Source organism: Myotis daubentonii, chromosome 6 (assembly GCF_963259705.1).
Source record: "Myotis daubentonii chromosome 6, mMyoDau2.1, whole genome shotgun sequence".
Classification (NCBI taxonomy): Eukaryota; Metazoa; Chordata; class Mammalia; order Chiroptera; family Vespertilionidae; genus Myotis; species Myotis daubentonii.
The window spans coordinates 95,642,027-95,658,546 of NC_081845.1; the positions used below are offsets into that span (position 1 = coordinate 95,642,027).

The window sequence follows — 16,520 nt, forward strand, 5'->3', positions numbered from 1 at the left end:
GTCCCTCCAGGCAGAGGGCGGGGTGAAGCACATGAGCCTTCAAGGGGTAAGAGCCACTGAGGACAGTGAGGAAAGGGGTCCTCCTGTGAGGAACTGGGTGAGTCACGGACTTGTTTCTGTGCTTCCCTTGCTCGGGTGCAGACACCAGCATGCCGGTCCCGCTCTGCTCTGGGGTGAGCGCCACCCCCCCACGACGAGTTCCGGGAGTGGGCAGCCCTGAGCAGTCACAGTCCGGGGGCTGGACTGTCCCGCAGAGCTCGGGCACAGCCATGGGAGTGCGGTCTCTGACCTCCCGGCACAGGGCAGAGGGGGGCCCCTGACCTAGCGCCACGGCAGGCAAGCGTGCAGCTCTGGGCAGCGCTTCTTGTCCTTCCTGGGCCAGTTTCTTCATGTTTGAAGTGGGGGTGGTAGCGCCGCCTCCTCCGTCACTCTGTGCGGGTGAGTGAGAGCAGACATGTAAACTGCCCGAGACACTTGAAGATCTGAGAGGGTTTGAATAGACCAATGATGTTACAAGGACCATCCTTTCCTTGCAATTCAGTATATTTTTGGGGGGTAACATTTTAATCCAAAAAATCCCCAACAAACCAAATTACATATAGTTCTTATACTGAGGTGACTACATCCCCCTGCACACAAACATCAGAGAGAAAATGACAAAAGAATCTAATTCCCCACCAGCTTATTAAGGGCCTAAGTAAAATGCCGACAATGAAGTCTAAGATGGCCCCGGTGGGGTTGAAACGGCCCCGGTGAGGTTGAGACGGCCCCGGTGGGGTTGAAACGGCCCCAGTGAGGTTGAATCAGCCCCGGTGAGGCTGAGACGGCCCCTGTGAGACTGAGACAGCCCCTGGGAAGCTGAGAAAAATACCACATGAACTCACTCATTTATGGATAATAAGGACCATTATAGACTGATGAACAAAAATGGATACAGAGGCAGAGCAGCATTGAGCAGACTGTCAAACCACAGTGGGAAGCCTGGGGAGGGTTGGGGGGGTAGGAGATCAACCGAAGGACTTATATGCATGCATATGAGAATAACTAATGGACACAAGACGCTGGGGGGTGGGGGAAGCTGGGGGAATGTCAAGGGGGGGAAAAAGGAGACATGTGTAATACTCTTTGTAATACTTTAAGAAATAAAAAAAAAATGCCAACAATGAGTGAAAGCACATCTGGGAATTGGGGGTAGGTTTGCTGCTGGGACCAGGATGTTCCAGTGAAGCGGTCAGACTCAGGGCTGTGGGAGACCTCCCAGCTGGGAAGCCCTCCCTGCTGCTGCCCGCCTCCGGCCGAAGCCAGGGCCACGCTGTTGAGGCACCTGTGACTCGGTTCCTCTCACGTAGGATGGAGATCACTGTGGCACCTATGCCGCTGGTTTATTTGGAGAAGTAATTGGGATCCTCTCTAAACAGAGCCTTGTGCGGGGAAGGTATCAAGCTATGCTAATTATTACAATGCTAGGCTAGTTCAGAGCACCACAAACTCTTCATTCAATACATTATTTAATCCAATAATAGAAGCTCTATTATCTATATACATATATAAAAAGCCAGCGACTGTAACACCATAACAACCGGTAGCTATGATGCCCTCTGCAGCCAGCAAACCCACCTGATGGGCGTTGGGGCCGGCCAGCCAACCTCCCTCGGTCCCTCCCCCCCAGATGGCCCTGATCGGCCTTTCCCACCCCAATCATGGGTGGGGTGCTGGCCACCCCCCCTGTACCCCTCTCCTGGTCAGCTGTGCCCCTGATTGCCCTCCCCCACCCCAATAGGGGGTGGGCTGGCTGGCCAATGGCATGCAGTGCCTCCCCCCAACTGGCCCCCATCACACCCATCGGACCATGGCCCCTTCCCCCAGCCAGCTCTGCCTCTGATCGCCCCTCCCCCACACCAATTGAGGGTGGGGCTGGCCGGCCAACCTCCCACTGCCCCTCCCCTGACTGCTGACCCCATATCGGCGCCCCCACCTCATTTGGGGCAAGGCCTGTTGGCCCACCGCCCCTTCTCAAGGCTGGCCCCGGCCCCAATCGGCCACCCATCCCCATCAGTGGTGGGGCCCCCCCAGCCAATCACCCTCGACCCCTCCCTCCAGTTGGCCTGGCCCTGCTCCACCCAGGGTGGGCCAGCTGGCCAACCTCCCACCCCAATTCGCTCCAATTGGGGCCGGGCTGGCCGGACCCCACTGGTGCACAAATTCGTGCACTGGGCCTCTAGTTTTACAATAAATACCAGAGAAACTACTCCCCTTTATTATAGTTTCAAATTTCTCTGTAATAAAACACAGGATATAAAGGAAAGATATACCATTAGACTTAGTGTGAAATGATTAGAGAAATTATTCTTAAGAATAAGAATTTAAAAAGGTGACTTATACCATCACAGTATTGTATGAAGAAGAAATAAAAGATAATAATTAGAAATTAAACAATAAAATACGTGCTTTCTCTTTATATGTCTGGAATAATCAAAGAATTCTAGAATTATCAAGGGTAAAAAATGATAAAAATAATATCATTTGATAACAATCAAATTAATTTCTCCATGATATTAATTTCAATGTGAAATTCTGAAGAAAAATTATCCATGCAGAAAAATAAAAAAATCACTACAGATAAAAAATACTCATGGTAAACTTCAATGACATATTTTCAGGCATCCCCATCAAAAGGAAGGTGATCACACCCTGGCTGGTTTGCTAAGTGGTCAGAGCATCAGCCTACACACCGAAGGGTCAAGGGTTGGATTCCCCATCAAGGGCACGTACCTGGTGCGGGAGGCAACCAATCAATGTATCTCTCTCATATTGATGTTTCTCTCTCTCTCTCTCTCCTATTATCTCTTAAAAAATCAATGAGAAAAATATCCTCAGGTGAGGATTAACAACAACAAACCAATTACAAAAATAAAAGGAAGGTGAGCACGTCTCCTTTTAGCAGTCCTCCTCTTAGCCCCAACCCCACATGCTGGTCCTGACAGCTCTCCCACCTCCCCCCAGTAGGGCCTGCGTCTCCCTTCCCCTTCCCATGTGGTCTGGTTGGCTGAGCCCCTTCAAGCTGCCGCCCCGCCCGCCCGCTTCTCCCTCCCAGGGGGAGGAGAGTAAGTGCAGGAGCCAGCCCCTCCCGCCCCGCCCCGCCTCCTTCTCCCCGCTGTCTGGCCCAGGTGGCCACTGCAGATGCACCTGGACACAGAGGAGCCAGACCAGAGCCATGCTCCTGCCGGCTGTCGCCCTGGCTGTGCTGCTGAGCCCCTGTGGGACTGGGGCCATCAGGGGTGAGTGCTCAGGGGGCCAGCGCGGGTGGGGCTCCTGGAAGCTTTGCAGCGGCACGGAGCCTCTTCTCTCTTCTTTCTCCTCTTCTGTGAGGTCATCTTTCTTGCTCTCGTTCTAACAACAGTAATAACCACCGTCTGTGAGCACCTACCAAGTGCCAAATCTCACTTCATTTCACAGCAACCCTTCCAGGAAGGTGCTTATTATTCTCATTTTGGAAAGACAGAGGCTCAAAGAGATTAATAAATGTCTCACGAGCCCATGTCACAGCACTGATGACTGAGGAGCCACAGTTCTGCATCCTCCTCAGGACAGTCTGTCTGTCTCCATCTCCATCTGTCTCTCTCACATTTCCAAGGCAAACCTCTTAAAACAGGAGTCTGCAGTGTCTGCCCACTGCCTGCCCCTTTGCCTGCCCATCTCTGGTGGCCTCCGAACAACAAACCAGCATCACTCCGTGCGTCTTACCTGTGTGATTAGTCATATCTGCAGTGCGACCACTTCCGCCTTCCTGGAACCTTTCTCTTGTTCCCTGTCTCTTATGAGCACACTTCTCCTTGTTCTCTTCCTACTCCTTAGGCCTGTCCTTTTCAGCCTTTAAAAATGTCCATGTTGCCAGGACACGGGACCGCACACTCAGACCCTGCTGCTAGGACTTCCCATACTTTTCTTGGGTGACCCCACCCAACCGTATAACCTCACCTGCCAGACGACTCCTAGCCCATGTCTAGCGCAGTCAAGCCCAAGGTCCATCCACTTATTTCAACCTCCCTCAAATCCACTCCACGTTGTCCCCTGGGATTCAAACCCAGCCTGTCCCAAACAGAACGTTTTCTCTTCTCTCAATCACGTCCTTACCCTCATTACCGTTTCAGATGCCACAGTTCTCCACTGCCTGCCTCTTCCTATCCCTCCTCTCATCCCTTCAGTTACTGATCCCCGTGGCTTCTCACCTCCCATCTGCTCTTCTACCCCTGTGTTCCTGGCCCACCACGCCTGTCACTTCTCACCTGATTGTCCGAGAGTCCTACTGGTCTTGCTTTCACACGGCCTCCCCCGTCCATCCCCACTGTGGCCACCTCCTAGTACAAATCTGACCACGTCACGCTCTTGATTGAGAGCCTTCCATCACTTCCCAGGGGCTGTGGGATCAAGTCCAAACACCTGCTCAGCACACAGGCCAGGTCACCATGCGCCCCCACCCTCACACCGACCACTGCACTTCTCCAGGCGCCGTCTCCTGCTGGCGATGCCCTTCCCTGTTCTCTGTTTCCCTAAGACCCGGTGAGCCTCCCCGCGCCCCCCCCCCCCCCCCCCGGCAGCCCCGCTCAGATCTCATTTGACGCAGATGCTCTCCGTTGGCTCCCGGCAGCACCTGTGTCCCTGTGTCCCTCAGCACTGATCAGTGTACCCAGCGTTCATCTTTCTTTGTCTTTCTCATCCTTTGGATTCCAAGCAGCAGAGGACAAGGACCATGTCTTCCGGGTTATCTCCTTAGTCCCTGGAGAGTGAAGTTTCACAATAAATGTTATGGGGCTTTGTTCTTTTTTTTTACTGAATGAAAATTAACATGTTTGCTTTAAAAGGCACAGACCCTCAGCTTTAAGAATTTGTGAAAATGATAAAGATGAAACATCCTAAGGTGGACAGACTCATCCATTTAGCAAGTTTGTACTGTTTCTCTCTCTTCTCCTCCAGCTTCTTCTCCGTAGGTGAGCAATTCTCTAGCCATGAAATTCAGTGAATTCATTCATTGACAATGAATCCTGCCACGCATCGAAAAAGAGAATTGTTTTCCACGTATTGGCGCTGTGAGCGGGAATCTTTAATTAGGGAGTTAGACCATTGAACCCTGCAGTGTCATTTCCCCTGAGTTCCTCTGTCTTTCTCAACTCCAAACTCTGTCACTTTTATTGTTTTACTATAAGACTAATAGATTTTTCTGTTGCCAGCCTTTTGTTGCTTCTTACACATCCGTTAAAATTAATATACTATCCCATAGATATTTTAAATGCAACGATTTTTATTTCCAATGGAAACTATACTTAAAAACATAAATTCAACAAGAAAATTTGTGAACGTTGTATGAATATTAATACTTTTAATTTTAATATGCCTAAAATAAAAGTGTTTTTGTTACTGAATAAGGCCCAGGCCCAAAGAGGGTCTGCCTCAGATGGGGGTGTAGTGTGTGGGGTCTTTTTTTATTTAAAATATATTTTTATTGATTTCAGAGAGGAAGGGAGAGGGAGAGATAGAAACATCAATGATGAGAGAGAATCATTAATTGGCTGCCTCTTACATGCCCACACTGGGGATTGATCCCACAACCCGGGCATGTGCCCCGATTGGGAATTGAACCGTGACCTCCTAGTTCATAGGTTGATGCTGAACCACAGAGCCATGCCAGCTGGGTGTGTGTGGGTTCTTGACTTCGAGCAGGAAAGATTTCACAACACAAGTCCAGGTGATATAGAGAGTATGTTTATTAATGCTGGGAACGAAGGGAGGACTTAGGGTAGAAGAAGCAACGGGAGAGAGCCGAGGCTGGGCTGTTTTGGTTCTCTAGAAATGTTACAGGAAGGAAGCGAGCCGAGGAGCGGCTGCTGCCAGCTCACTGGAAAGTGACAGTCACAGTGAAAGAGCTAAGTCAAGGTGGGGCTGCTGTTAGCTCCCTGGAAAATCAGAGAGGAGAACCAAGATGGTGTCATAGGCAAACGCCTGTACTCACCACCTCCCACAGCTACATCAAAATTGTAACTAAAATACAGAACAACCATCATTCAGAACCGCCTGAAAGCTGGAAGTCCTACAACTACAGAACTAAAGAAGAAAGCACACTGAGGCTGGCAGGAGGGGCGGAGTTGCAGAACGGGCTTGTCCAACACTCACTTGAAGCGTTTTGTTTTTGTTTTTACTCGGGAGGGATATCTCCAAGGCCTCCCAGGAGAAGCAGGAGGTCGCAGCCCCACACCAGCCCACCAGCCCAAGGTTCCAGAGCTGGGAAGAGAAGTTCCCATAACTCTAGACTGTAAAAACCGGTGGGGATTACGGCTGAGTGACATAGAGGCTGCTGAAGTCCCAGGTGTTCCTCTTAAGGGGCCCACACACAAACTTACAGTCTCGCTTCCTCTGAGCCCCAGAGCCTGGTGGCACCTTTGGGGGAATGTAGGAGCATACGGGGAGGAACTGGACTGTCTGGCATTGGGGCAGAAACTTGGGGTTGGCTTTCTCCCAGACAGGAGTGCTCACAGGAGTCATTGTTCCTGTGCTGGGACCTCCCCCGTCACAGAGCTGACTGGCAGCCATATCTGAGTTTCCATCAGCTTGGCCCACACTGTTTTCTCTGCCCTGGTGACTCCCTGAGACCCCACCCCATCCAATTTGCAGCCCCACCCAAGCTGTTTGCAGCAGCTTTTCCATATGAATGGCCTGTTCTGGCTCAGGCTTCAGACTTTCCTAAAATCTCTTAAACAAACAGCAGCTGGAGTCAGCATGCCCCAAACCTATCAATAAAAGGCCCAAGACCTGATTCCAGCCTTGCTTCATAGCTGGGTCTCCCTTGGGCACTTCCTAGCCCAATGCAAGTAGCAGCCATCTGCAGATCTCTCTGTAGCTCCTGCCAGGTGCCCCCAGGTATTGGCTGACTTTGCACCTCCCTGGAGACCCAAGAGCCAGTGCACCCAGTGAACAGCTTCAGACCATACCAGGTTACAACTCTACACATCCACAAATAACACACAGAAGAGGCAGACTCAGTGAGCTCCAAAGACTCATTGAAGCAAGTCCTGCTCCATAGGGTGTCTCCTGTACAGTAGCTCTTCCACTGTAGCCACAGCTGGTCCTCACAGCCAATTGGCCAGGACGTCAACTCCTCCCAGTAATGCCAATAGCAATCAAGACTCAACTACGCCCTAGTTGGTTTGGCTCAGTGGATAGAGCATCAGCCTGTGAACTGAAGGATCCCAGGCTTGATTCTAGTCAAGGGCATATGCCTGGGTTGCGGGTTTGATTCCTAGTAGGGGGTGGGCAGAAGGCAGCCAATCAGTGATTCTCTCTCTCATCATTGATGTTTCTAGCTCTTTCTCCCTCTCCCTTCCTTTCTGAAATCAATAAAAATACATTTTAAAAAGAAGACTCAACTACAAGACTGTGCACATAGTCCACACCTAGAGTGCCAGCTCAGGTGACTAGGAAGGCTGAGCCACTGGGCTCTACAGGACACCTACTGCACAAGGCCACTCTACTAACTCCAGGAGAAATAACAGCTCTACATGGAATACATAGAAATAAATACAGGAAAGCAGTCAGATTGCAGAGACAAAGAAACATGTCACAAATTAAAGAAATGGAAGACATCTCCAGAAAAAGAACTAAATGAAATGGAAGCAAGAAAACTACAGATACAGAGTTCATAACAATGTTTAAAAGGTTACTCAAGGATCTTAACGAAAGTTTCAAGGAACTTAATGAGAGCTTCAAGAGAATTAATGAGAGCAGGACTTAGTGAGACTTTCATAATCTTTTTTTCTTTTTTAATATATATTTTTATTGATTTTTTACAGAGAGGAAGGGAGAGGGATAGAGAGTTAGAAACATCGATGAGAGAGAAACATTGACCAGCTGCCTCCTGCACACCTCCCACTGGGGATGTGCCCGCAACCAAGATACATGCCCTTGACCGGAATCGAACCTGGGACTCTTTAGTCCGCAGGCCGACGCTCTATCCACCAAGCCAAACCGGTTTCGGCTAAAATTTTCTTTTTATTTTAAAAAATCTTTATTGTTGAGAGCATTACAGATGTCCCTCCCCCGCCCACCCCCCCCCATTGCCTCCCTCCACCTGGTTCCTGCCTTGCCCCAGGTCTTCGAAACCTTATTGTCTGTGTCCATAGCTAATGCACATACGCATATAAGATCTTTGTTTACTCTCTCCCCCCCCCACCCTCCTGCACTCTGAGAATTGTCAGTCTGTTCCATTTCCATGCCTCTGATTCTATTTTATTCACCAATGTATTCTGTTCATTAGATTTCTTATTATTAATTTTTTAAATTTTAGATTCAAATGTTGATAGATATGTATTTATTGCCATTTTATTATTCATTTTCTTCTTCTTCTTCTTCTTCTTCTTCTTCTTCTTCTTCTTCTTCTTCTTCTTCTTCTTCTTCTTCTTTTTCTCTTTTCTCTTATTAAAGAACTAGAGGACCGGTGCACAAAAATTTGTGCATTCGCGGGGGGGAGGTCCCTCAGCCCGGCCTGTGCCCTCTCGCAGTCTGGGACCCCTCGGGATATAACGACCTGCTGGCTTAGGCCTGCTCCCAGGTGTCAGAGGGCAGGCCTAATCCCTAGGTGCAGCCCCTGGTCGGGCTCAGAGCAGGGCCAATTGGGGAATTGGGGCGCTGCCCCCTGTCATACACAGAGCAGGGCGGATTGGGAGGTTGCGATGCCACCCTCAGTCACGCTCAGGGTAGGGCCGATTGGGGGGTTGGGGCACCGCCCCCTGTCACACTCAAGGCAGGGTCGATGGGGAGGTTACGGCGCCACCCCCTGTCACGCACAGAGCAGGGCCAATCTGGGGGTTGAGGAGCTCCCCCCTGTTACGCACAGAGCAGGGCCCATCAGGGGGTTGGGGAGCTCCCCCCTGTCACGCACAGAGCAGGGCGGATCAGGGGGTTGGGGCGCCGCCCTCTATCACCCACAGAGCAGGGCTGATCAGGGGGTTGGGGCACCGCCACTGTCACACTCAGGGCAGGGCCGATGGGGAGGTTATGGCTCTCCCCCATCACACACAGAGCAGGGCCCGTGGGGTGGGGGGGGGTTGGGGTGCCGCACCCTGTCACACACAGAGCCGCAGGGTGATCAGGGGTTTGGGGAGCTCCGCCCTATCAGGCACAGAGCAGGGCCGATCAGGGGGTTGGGGCGCCTTCCCCTGTCAGGAACAGAGCAGGGCGGATAGGGAGGTTGTGGCCCCGCCCCGTCACACACAGAGCTGCAGGGCGATCAGGGGGTTTGGGCGCTGCCCCCTGTCATGCTGATCCCGGTGCTGGGAGGCATATTACCCTTTTACTATATAGAATAGAGGCCTGGTGCATGGGTGGGGGCTGGCTGGTTTGCCCTGAAGGGTGTCCCGGATCAGGGTGGGGGTCCCCACTGGGGTGCCTGGCCAGCCTGGGTGAGGGGCTGATGGCTGTTTGCAGCTGGTCACACACCCTTCAGGGTGGGGGTTCCCACTGGGGTGCCTGGCCAGTCTGAGTGAGGGGCTGAGGGCTGTTTTCAGGCTGGGACTGAAGCTCCCAACTGCTCCTTTTTTTCTTTTCTTTTTTTATTATTCTGAGCCAGCTTTAGCTCTGAGGCTCCAGCTCTTAGGCCTCCGCTCCTGAAAGCAGGTATCTGGTTTGTTTAGGTTCTACAATCGAAACTCTGTATCAACTCCAGGTCTGAGATCCCGGCTAGCTGAAAGCTGGTTTCTGGGGTTTTGTTTAGCTTCTATTTTTGTAACTACGTTTCAAACTGCCAGCTCAGAGGCCGGCAAGGCAGGCGGGAAAGTTGCAGTCCTCCGTCACTGTAGCAAGCAAGTCTCATGTTAGTTTCAAGCTGCCTGGCTGCCAGCCGCCATCTTGGCTGGCAGTTAATTTGCATATCTCCCTGATTAGCCAATGGGAAGGGTAGCGGTCATACACCAATTACCATGTTTCTCTTTTATTAGATAGGATACCCTTTGACATTTCATGTAATACTGGTTTGGTGGTGATAAACTCCTTTAGCTTTTTCTAGTCTGTGAAGCTCTTTATCTGACCTTCAATTCTAGATAATAGCTTTGCTGGGTAGAGTAATCTTGGTTATAGATCCTTGCTATTCATCACTTTGAATATTTCCTTCCACTTCCCCCATAATGTAAATGTTGGTACCCTTGAAGTTGTCCCAGAGGCTCCTTACACTATCTCCATATTTTTGGATTCTTTTTTCTTTTTGCTCTTTTGATTGGGTGTTTTTTTGCTTCCTCATATTTCAAATTGTTGATTTGATTCTCAGAAGCCTCTACTGTTGAATCCCTGTAAATTATTCTTTGTTTCAATTAGTGTATGCTTGATTTCTGACTGGTCCTTTTCCATGTCTTTGACATTCTCAGTAAGATCCTGAAAGTCTCACCAAGTCCCTTGATGCTCTCATTAATTTTCTTGAAGCTCACATTAAGTCCCTTAAAGCTCTCATGAAGATCCTTGAGTAACCTTATAACCATTGTTTTGAACTCTGTATCCAGTAGTTTGCTTGCTTTCATTTCTTTAATTTGTGACATGTTTCTTTGTCTCCGCATTTTGGCCGCCTCCCTGTGTTTGTTCCTATGTATTGGGTAGAGTTGCTATGTCCTCTTGGGTTGGTAGAGTGGCTTGTGTATTGGGTGTCCTGTAGAGAGAGAGAAGAACATCGATCAGCTGCCTCCTACACGTCCGCTACCAGGGATCAACTCCACACCCGGGTCATGCGCCCTGACTGGGAATCGAACTGACAACCAGGAATGACGGATGTTTAAGTCTTCAGGAACAAGAGAAACAACCTGAATTTAAAACAGTAATTTCTCTCATTGTTATCCCCAGTTCTTTTCTTTCATTTTGCATTTCTCATGGTCTGTGTTATTCCTTCATGTTCCCAATAACCTTCCTTTATCTACTCTACTGGCTCTCTGTGTTCTGTGTATTTTTCCTACTTATTCACCTGTTCTCCAACCTCCCTCCTTGCAGCCGACCACGTGTCAACATATGCGGAGTTTGTGCAGACGCACAGCCCCTCTGGGGAGTACATGTTCCAGTTTGACGGGGACGAGCAGTTCTACGTGGACCTGGATAAGAAGGAGACTGTCTGGCGGCTGCCGGAGTTTATTCACAGCTTTGACTATGATGCTCGGAGGGGGATTGCGGACATCGTCATGGCAAGAAAGAACTTGGACACCCTGATCCAGCGGTCCAACCACACCAGGGCCACGAATGGTACTGCTTACCCTCGCTCGTCCCTCCGCCCAGCGGCAGGGCGGGGGAGCCCAGAGCCCACTCGTGGTGGCCCCGTGAGGGGGCAGTATCCAGAGGGTCAGAGGAGGCATTGCCTTCTTATTCGAGGTAGAGGTTGGGCTGAGGGAGGCCAGGTCAGGGGCACAAGAAGCCGTGACTCTGACCTGGGAGCCCTGGGGGCAAAGGGTGGGCCTGAGACAGTTATTCTATAACTGGAGAATATTGGGCCCGCGGTGGACCCTTGAGAGGCAGCCGGTGGCCTAGACTCACCAGGTGCTGTTCCTTCAGAGCCCCCGGAGGTGACTGTGTTTCCCAAGGAGCCCGTGGAGCTGGGTCAGCCCAACACCCTCATCTGCCACGTGGACAAGTTCTTCCCACCCGTGCTCAACGTCACCTGGCTGCGCAACGGGCGGGCGGTGACGGAAGGCGTGGCTGAGACCATCTTCCTGCCCAGCACAGAGTTCAGGTTCCACAAGTTCCACTACCTGACCTTTGTGCCCTCGGCCGAGGACGTCTACGACTGCAGGGTGGAGCACTGGGGCCTGGCCGGGCCACTGCTCGGGCACTGGGGTACGGAGCCGCGCCCTCGCAACACCATCCTGACACTGGCTCTAGTCCAGGACTCTCTCTCCTCAGCGCCTGCTCTCCTGCTTTCCTTAATTCTGTGGCATATTGTCCCTCTACCCAACATCACCATCTCTTGGTTTCTAACTCTTTTTTTTTTTTTTTTTTAATTTTCACATGAGGATATTTTTTCCATTGCTTTTCAGAGAGAGTGGAAGGGAGGGGGAGAGAGAAACATCGATGTGAGATAGACACAGAGACGGGTGGCCTCCTGCATGCACCCGACTGGGGGTGGCGGGGAATGAAGCCCCCACCCAGGTATGTGCCAGTGACCAGGAACCGAACCTGAGACGCTTGGGTGCCCCGGACAGCACTCTCACCACTGAGCACACCAGCCAGGGCCCCTGAAAGCCCACAGCCAAGGCCAGCTCCTGCTCCTACACTTCTGACTTCATCTTTCCTTTGTGCCCAGAGGCCCAGGAGCCGATCCAGGTGCCTGAGACAACGGAGACTGTGGTCTGTGCCCTGGGCCTGCTGGTGGGCCTGGCGGGGGTCATTGCTGGCACCATCGTCCTGAAGAGCAGGCGACCCGACAGCGTCCCTGGGTGCAGGGGCCCCTGTGAGTCCTCGGGTGTGGGTAGGAGGGGCACAGTGGCAAGGAGTGGCCAGCGCTATGGGTGGGGATGTGTTACTGCACGAGAGCCCAGGCAAGTCGGAGCCAACACCGTGGCGCCGGCTTTGGGGAGGAGAAAAGGCCTGTACCTGCGGGGCGCTGGCCGGGAGCTGCAGGCAGAGGCTCCAGCCTGTCTACCGGGCTGGCCGGTGTGAGGGGCAGCAGTGAAGGGCTCACAGGTGGTGCTCGTGAGTGGAGTTTCGCAAGGCTTCCTGGTAGGTGATGGATCCACTTTGGTTCTGGGTGTCGTTAGACATGTAAGAAACACACACGACGTTAATGTGCACCGTGAATATCAGCAGGAAGCAGAAGCTCCTTTTACCCAGAATGCACAGTTCCTGGCACACAGTGGGTCCTCAGCACATGTAATATGTACTCATTGAATACTTTCTACCTCCAAAGACTGCAACTCATTTGGAGCTCGATGCAGCCATGCGGCTTCTTGGAACGATGAAATGTAGGAAGTGATGTGATTTCCAGGGGGGACCACTCAGAGGTTGCGTGCGGTTCGCTAGGTCCCGTCAACCCCCCTGGGGCGCTGGGCGCAGGCGCTGAGAAAAGGTCTGTCAGTGGCGCCCAGCAGCCCTGATCAGCAGCTGCCCGCTGGCGGCTGGACACGCGGCAGGAGCAAACGCTGGGCGCCAGGGATGTGCTGCTCAGCGGGCTCACCTCACTGCGCAAGGGTGGAGGCTCAGGGAGCAGGGGGGCAGGAGGTTAGAAAGGTTTCACCGCAGAAGCCACCGGAGCGGGGATTTCGGAAGGAGGCAGCGGTTACTCGTGTCAGCTGTCAGCAGCCAAGTACTCAAAGTGCTCAGCATCGTAGGAGATGGTGCTTGGAGGCCCTTAGAGAGCGGCCTCTCACAGTGTCCAGCCCTCTCCGCCCTGCACCCCCCCCCCCAACTCCGTCCACTTGTCTCGCTGCTGGGCCTCGCTGTCTTGGAGCTCAGAGCAGCTGCGCTGGGGAGAGCTGGGGAAAGTGAAGGGACATCTCCCTGGGTGCCCTGGCTTCTCACCCACCTGCTGGGACCCCCCCCCCTCCCCACCAACCCCTAGGCCTGGGAGGAGGCAGGGGAGGGAGGCGGGAGAGGGACGAGGGTCAGTGCCCCACTGGGTGTCCTAACCCTGCTGTTTGTTCTTCTGCAGGCGACAAGCTGTCCGTGACAGAAGAGGATGGAGGGGAGACACCAGGGTCAGGCCTACTTTGAAGCTCGAGGTCCTTTGAGCCTCTGTATTCAGCATCAGTGACTGAGGTCCCCAAGGACCCCTCACCTCCGCCTGTCTGCCTTTGAGCCTCTGTATTCAGCCTCAGTGACTGAGGTCCCCAAGGACCCCTCACCTCCGCCTGTCTGCCTTTGAGCCTCTGTATTCAGCATCAGTGACTGAGGTCCCCAAGGACCCCTCACCTCCGCCTGTCTGTGCCCTTTCTCCCACTTAGCAACCTGCAAAGCCTCGCCTGCAGAAGTCAATAAATGATGAGATTTGAAATGTGGTGATGCCGCATGGTCTCTGAGCCCCGGTCTCCCCTGGGACTTCTCCCGCCAGGCTCCGGCCTGAGACCCCCCCCCCCCCCCCAGACCAACACACCTGCGTGTCAGGGCTGGTTGCACCTCCAGGGCCTTTTCCGGGCTCTACACCTGCAGCTCCCCCGGGGCACACATCCTGGGCCTGGGACGTGGTGCCATGCGGCACTTTGTGGCCCTGCCGGGGGTAGGTCTAGGGCACGTTGGCCCCGCCCCGGGCACTTCCCCAGCCTCAGCGCGGGCACAGGAGCAAGCAGGTCAGTGCTCACAATTCCTCACATCCTCTCTGTGCACTGCTCACCGCCTTAGCCGCTCTCTCTTATTTCACCCGGAACCAGACCCCTTCTGGCCTCTGAACTCTGGGCCCCCTCCTCTCTGGTCAGCAGAAAAGACCCATCTCCACCAGACCCACTGTTTCTCCACAGGAGGCTGCTAAGCCCTTAGCGCGCCAGTGTCTTCTCTCAGGGCACAGCCCCTCCCAGAGCGCAGACAGTCGGGCGCTGGGCCTGGGCCAGGAGGACAGGCATGGTGTCGGTGTCGTCTGTACTGTGCCCCCTGCTGCCCCCACCCCACACTTCCAGCCTCATTTCTCCCCCTATTTTCTTTCCAGGGCATCCACACCCACCTGTGGAGGCCCCCAGTGTGCTAGCTGGTTTATTCATGTCTAAGCCCCATGTGGTTAAGGTCCTAGCTCTCCCCCACTCTCTTCCCCCTCCCCCTCCCCAGCAAAGCATGGGAATGAGTAGAGTTTCAATGGGGGAATTGGAACATAAACTACTTCACTGTCTTATTCTGCATGGTCTTGGGGTGAACTCGAACTAGAAGTAAGGGGTGCGATGAGGAGTTGATACAGGAACCTAGTTTGGCAGAAGGGGCAGGTTGGGGAGGAGGCATCTCCCGTTCCTCACTCCCTCTCTGGCCGGGCCCTAAGGTGCTGGGCGTGGGGATGCAGCAGGTGCTCATGGGCCTGACCTCAGCTCGTCCTCGCTGCCCATCACTGGCCTTGGGGTGGGGTCGCCTGGTTCTGGGGCAGGGCCTGCGCCTGGAGCACGGGTTGTACTGTGCGACCCTGGGACCCAGGCTCTGCAGGGTCCCCATGGTTTCCCCTTTCGGATCTTTGATGTTGAAATGGTGGTGGGTTTGTGTGTGTGTGTGTGTGTGTGTGTGTGTGTGTGTGTGTGTGTGTGTATTTTTGCATTTGTTTGTTCTTGTTGTTTTTTTTCTTTTGAGGTTTAATTGACATACAACATTATATTAATTTCAGTTATTGCTAAGAGAGTCTCAAAAGTTCTCATTACGAGAAAAATGTTTGTAACTGCGTATGGTGAAGGCTGTTAACTACTTATGATGGTGATCATTTTACAATATATGCAAATATCGAGTCCTTATGCTGTACGCCCCGACGTCACCCTGACCCCTCCGTGAGAGCCTTGTCCCCCAAAGCCATTCCTGGCCGCCAGGCGCGTTGTGTCCCGCAGGCACACACCCTGCTCTCTTCTCTCTCTGGTGGGAATTGTGGCCCCTGGGTGATGTCGGGCCTCAGAGCCTCTCTGTGGGTTGGGCCCACATGGGATACGCTCCCCCCCCCCATCATTCCCCTGAACCAGGCCCCCCAAGAGCAGTGGCTCTGCACTTACCTGGGGTGTCTCTGCCCTGAGCCCAAGGGGAGCTCAAGGGCATCAGCAGAGCGGCCATACAGCCTGCGGGGCCACCATCCTGGATCCCGGGTGGGGGTGGGGTGCGGGGGGTGGAGTGGGGGAAGGCCTGGCGGAGAGATTCGCAGAAGGAGCAGGGCACTCTGGGCCTCCCTCCTCAGCTATTAGAGTCATGAGCCAGGACAGCCCCTGCATCCCTGGGCGTGGCCACGTTCCAAAAAGGGAACCAATGGGTAGGACTTGCCCCTCCAGGCAGAGGGCGGGGGTGGGGGTGGGGGGACGCCGCTGGCCGCTGCCCAGATCACCGGGAGCCAGCAGTAGGCGGCGGCGAGGCAGCGGAGTTGCACCGGGATCCACCGGGAGGGCGCTGCGCGGGTGGCTCCGCTTCACCTTCACCCGGAGAAGGGGAAGCAGACGCTGCAGCGCAGGTACCTGCGGCCGCGGGGCCTCCTCGCTTCCCCTCGGGCTGGGGCTCGCACACACCAGGAGGCAGGAAAGGCGACCAGGGTCAGAGCACCCCCTTCTTGGGGTCAGGAGACTGAGTCCACCTGGATTTCAGGCCCGGCACCGGAGAGTGAGCTGCCCAGAGGGCCCACCCTTCTCTCCGGGCCGGTTAGGGTGCAGTCTCTCGCTCTGATGTTTCTATCTCTCTATCCCTCTCCTTTCTCCCTCTAAAAAAACCCCAAAACATACATACATATTTAAAAAATACTAGCACAGCCCTGGAGTCCCACTCAGTCATTAGCAATGAGTCCAGCCCATCATCCTAGTGAGCACGTTTACATGGCCCATAAATTTATGAAAATTGCTCAACATTTTTAGTCAGGA

At 53.3% G+C, this 16,520-nt stretch overlaps 1 protein-coding gene across 1 annotated transcript; it reads left to right on the forward strand.

Moving 5' to 3' along the window:
- Positions 1-3,164: 3,164 nt before the first annotated feature.
- On the forward strand, positions 3,165-12,467 carry LOC132236579 (HLA class II histocompatibility antigen, DP alpha 1 chain-like). The gene is given in 5 exon segments (XM_059699694.1): positions 3,165-3,278; positions 11,017-11,262; positions 11,569-11,850; positions 12,317-12,438; positions 12,441-12,467. Coding segments are annotated over 5 exon segments (741 nt in total). The 5' UTR covers positions 3,165-3,214.
- The last annotated feature ends 4,053 nt before the right edge of the window (positions 12,468-16,520 follow it).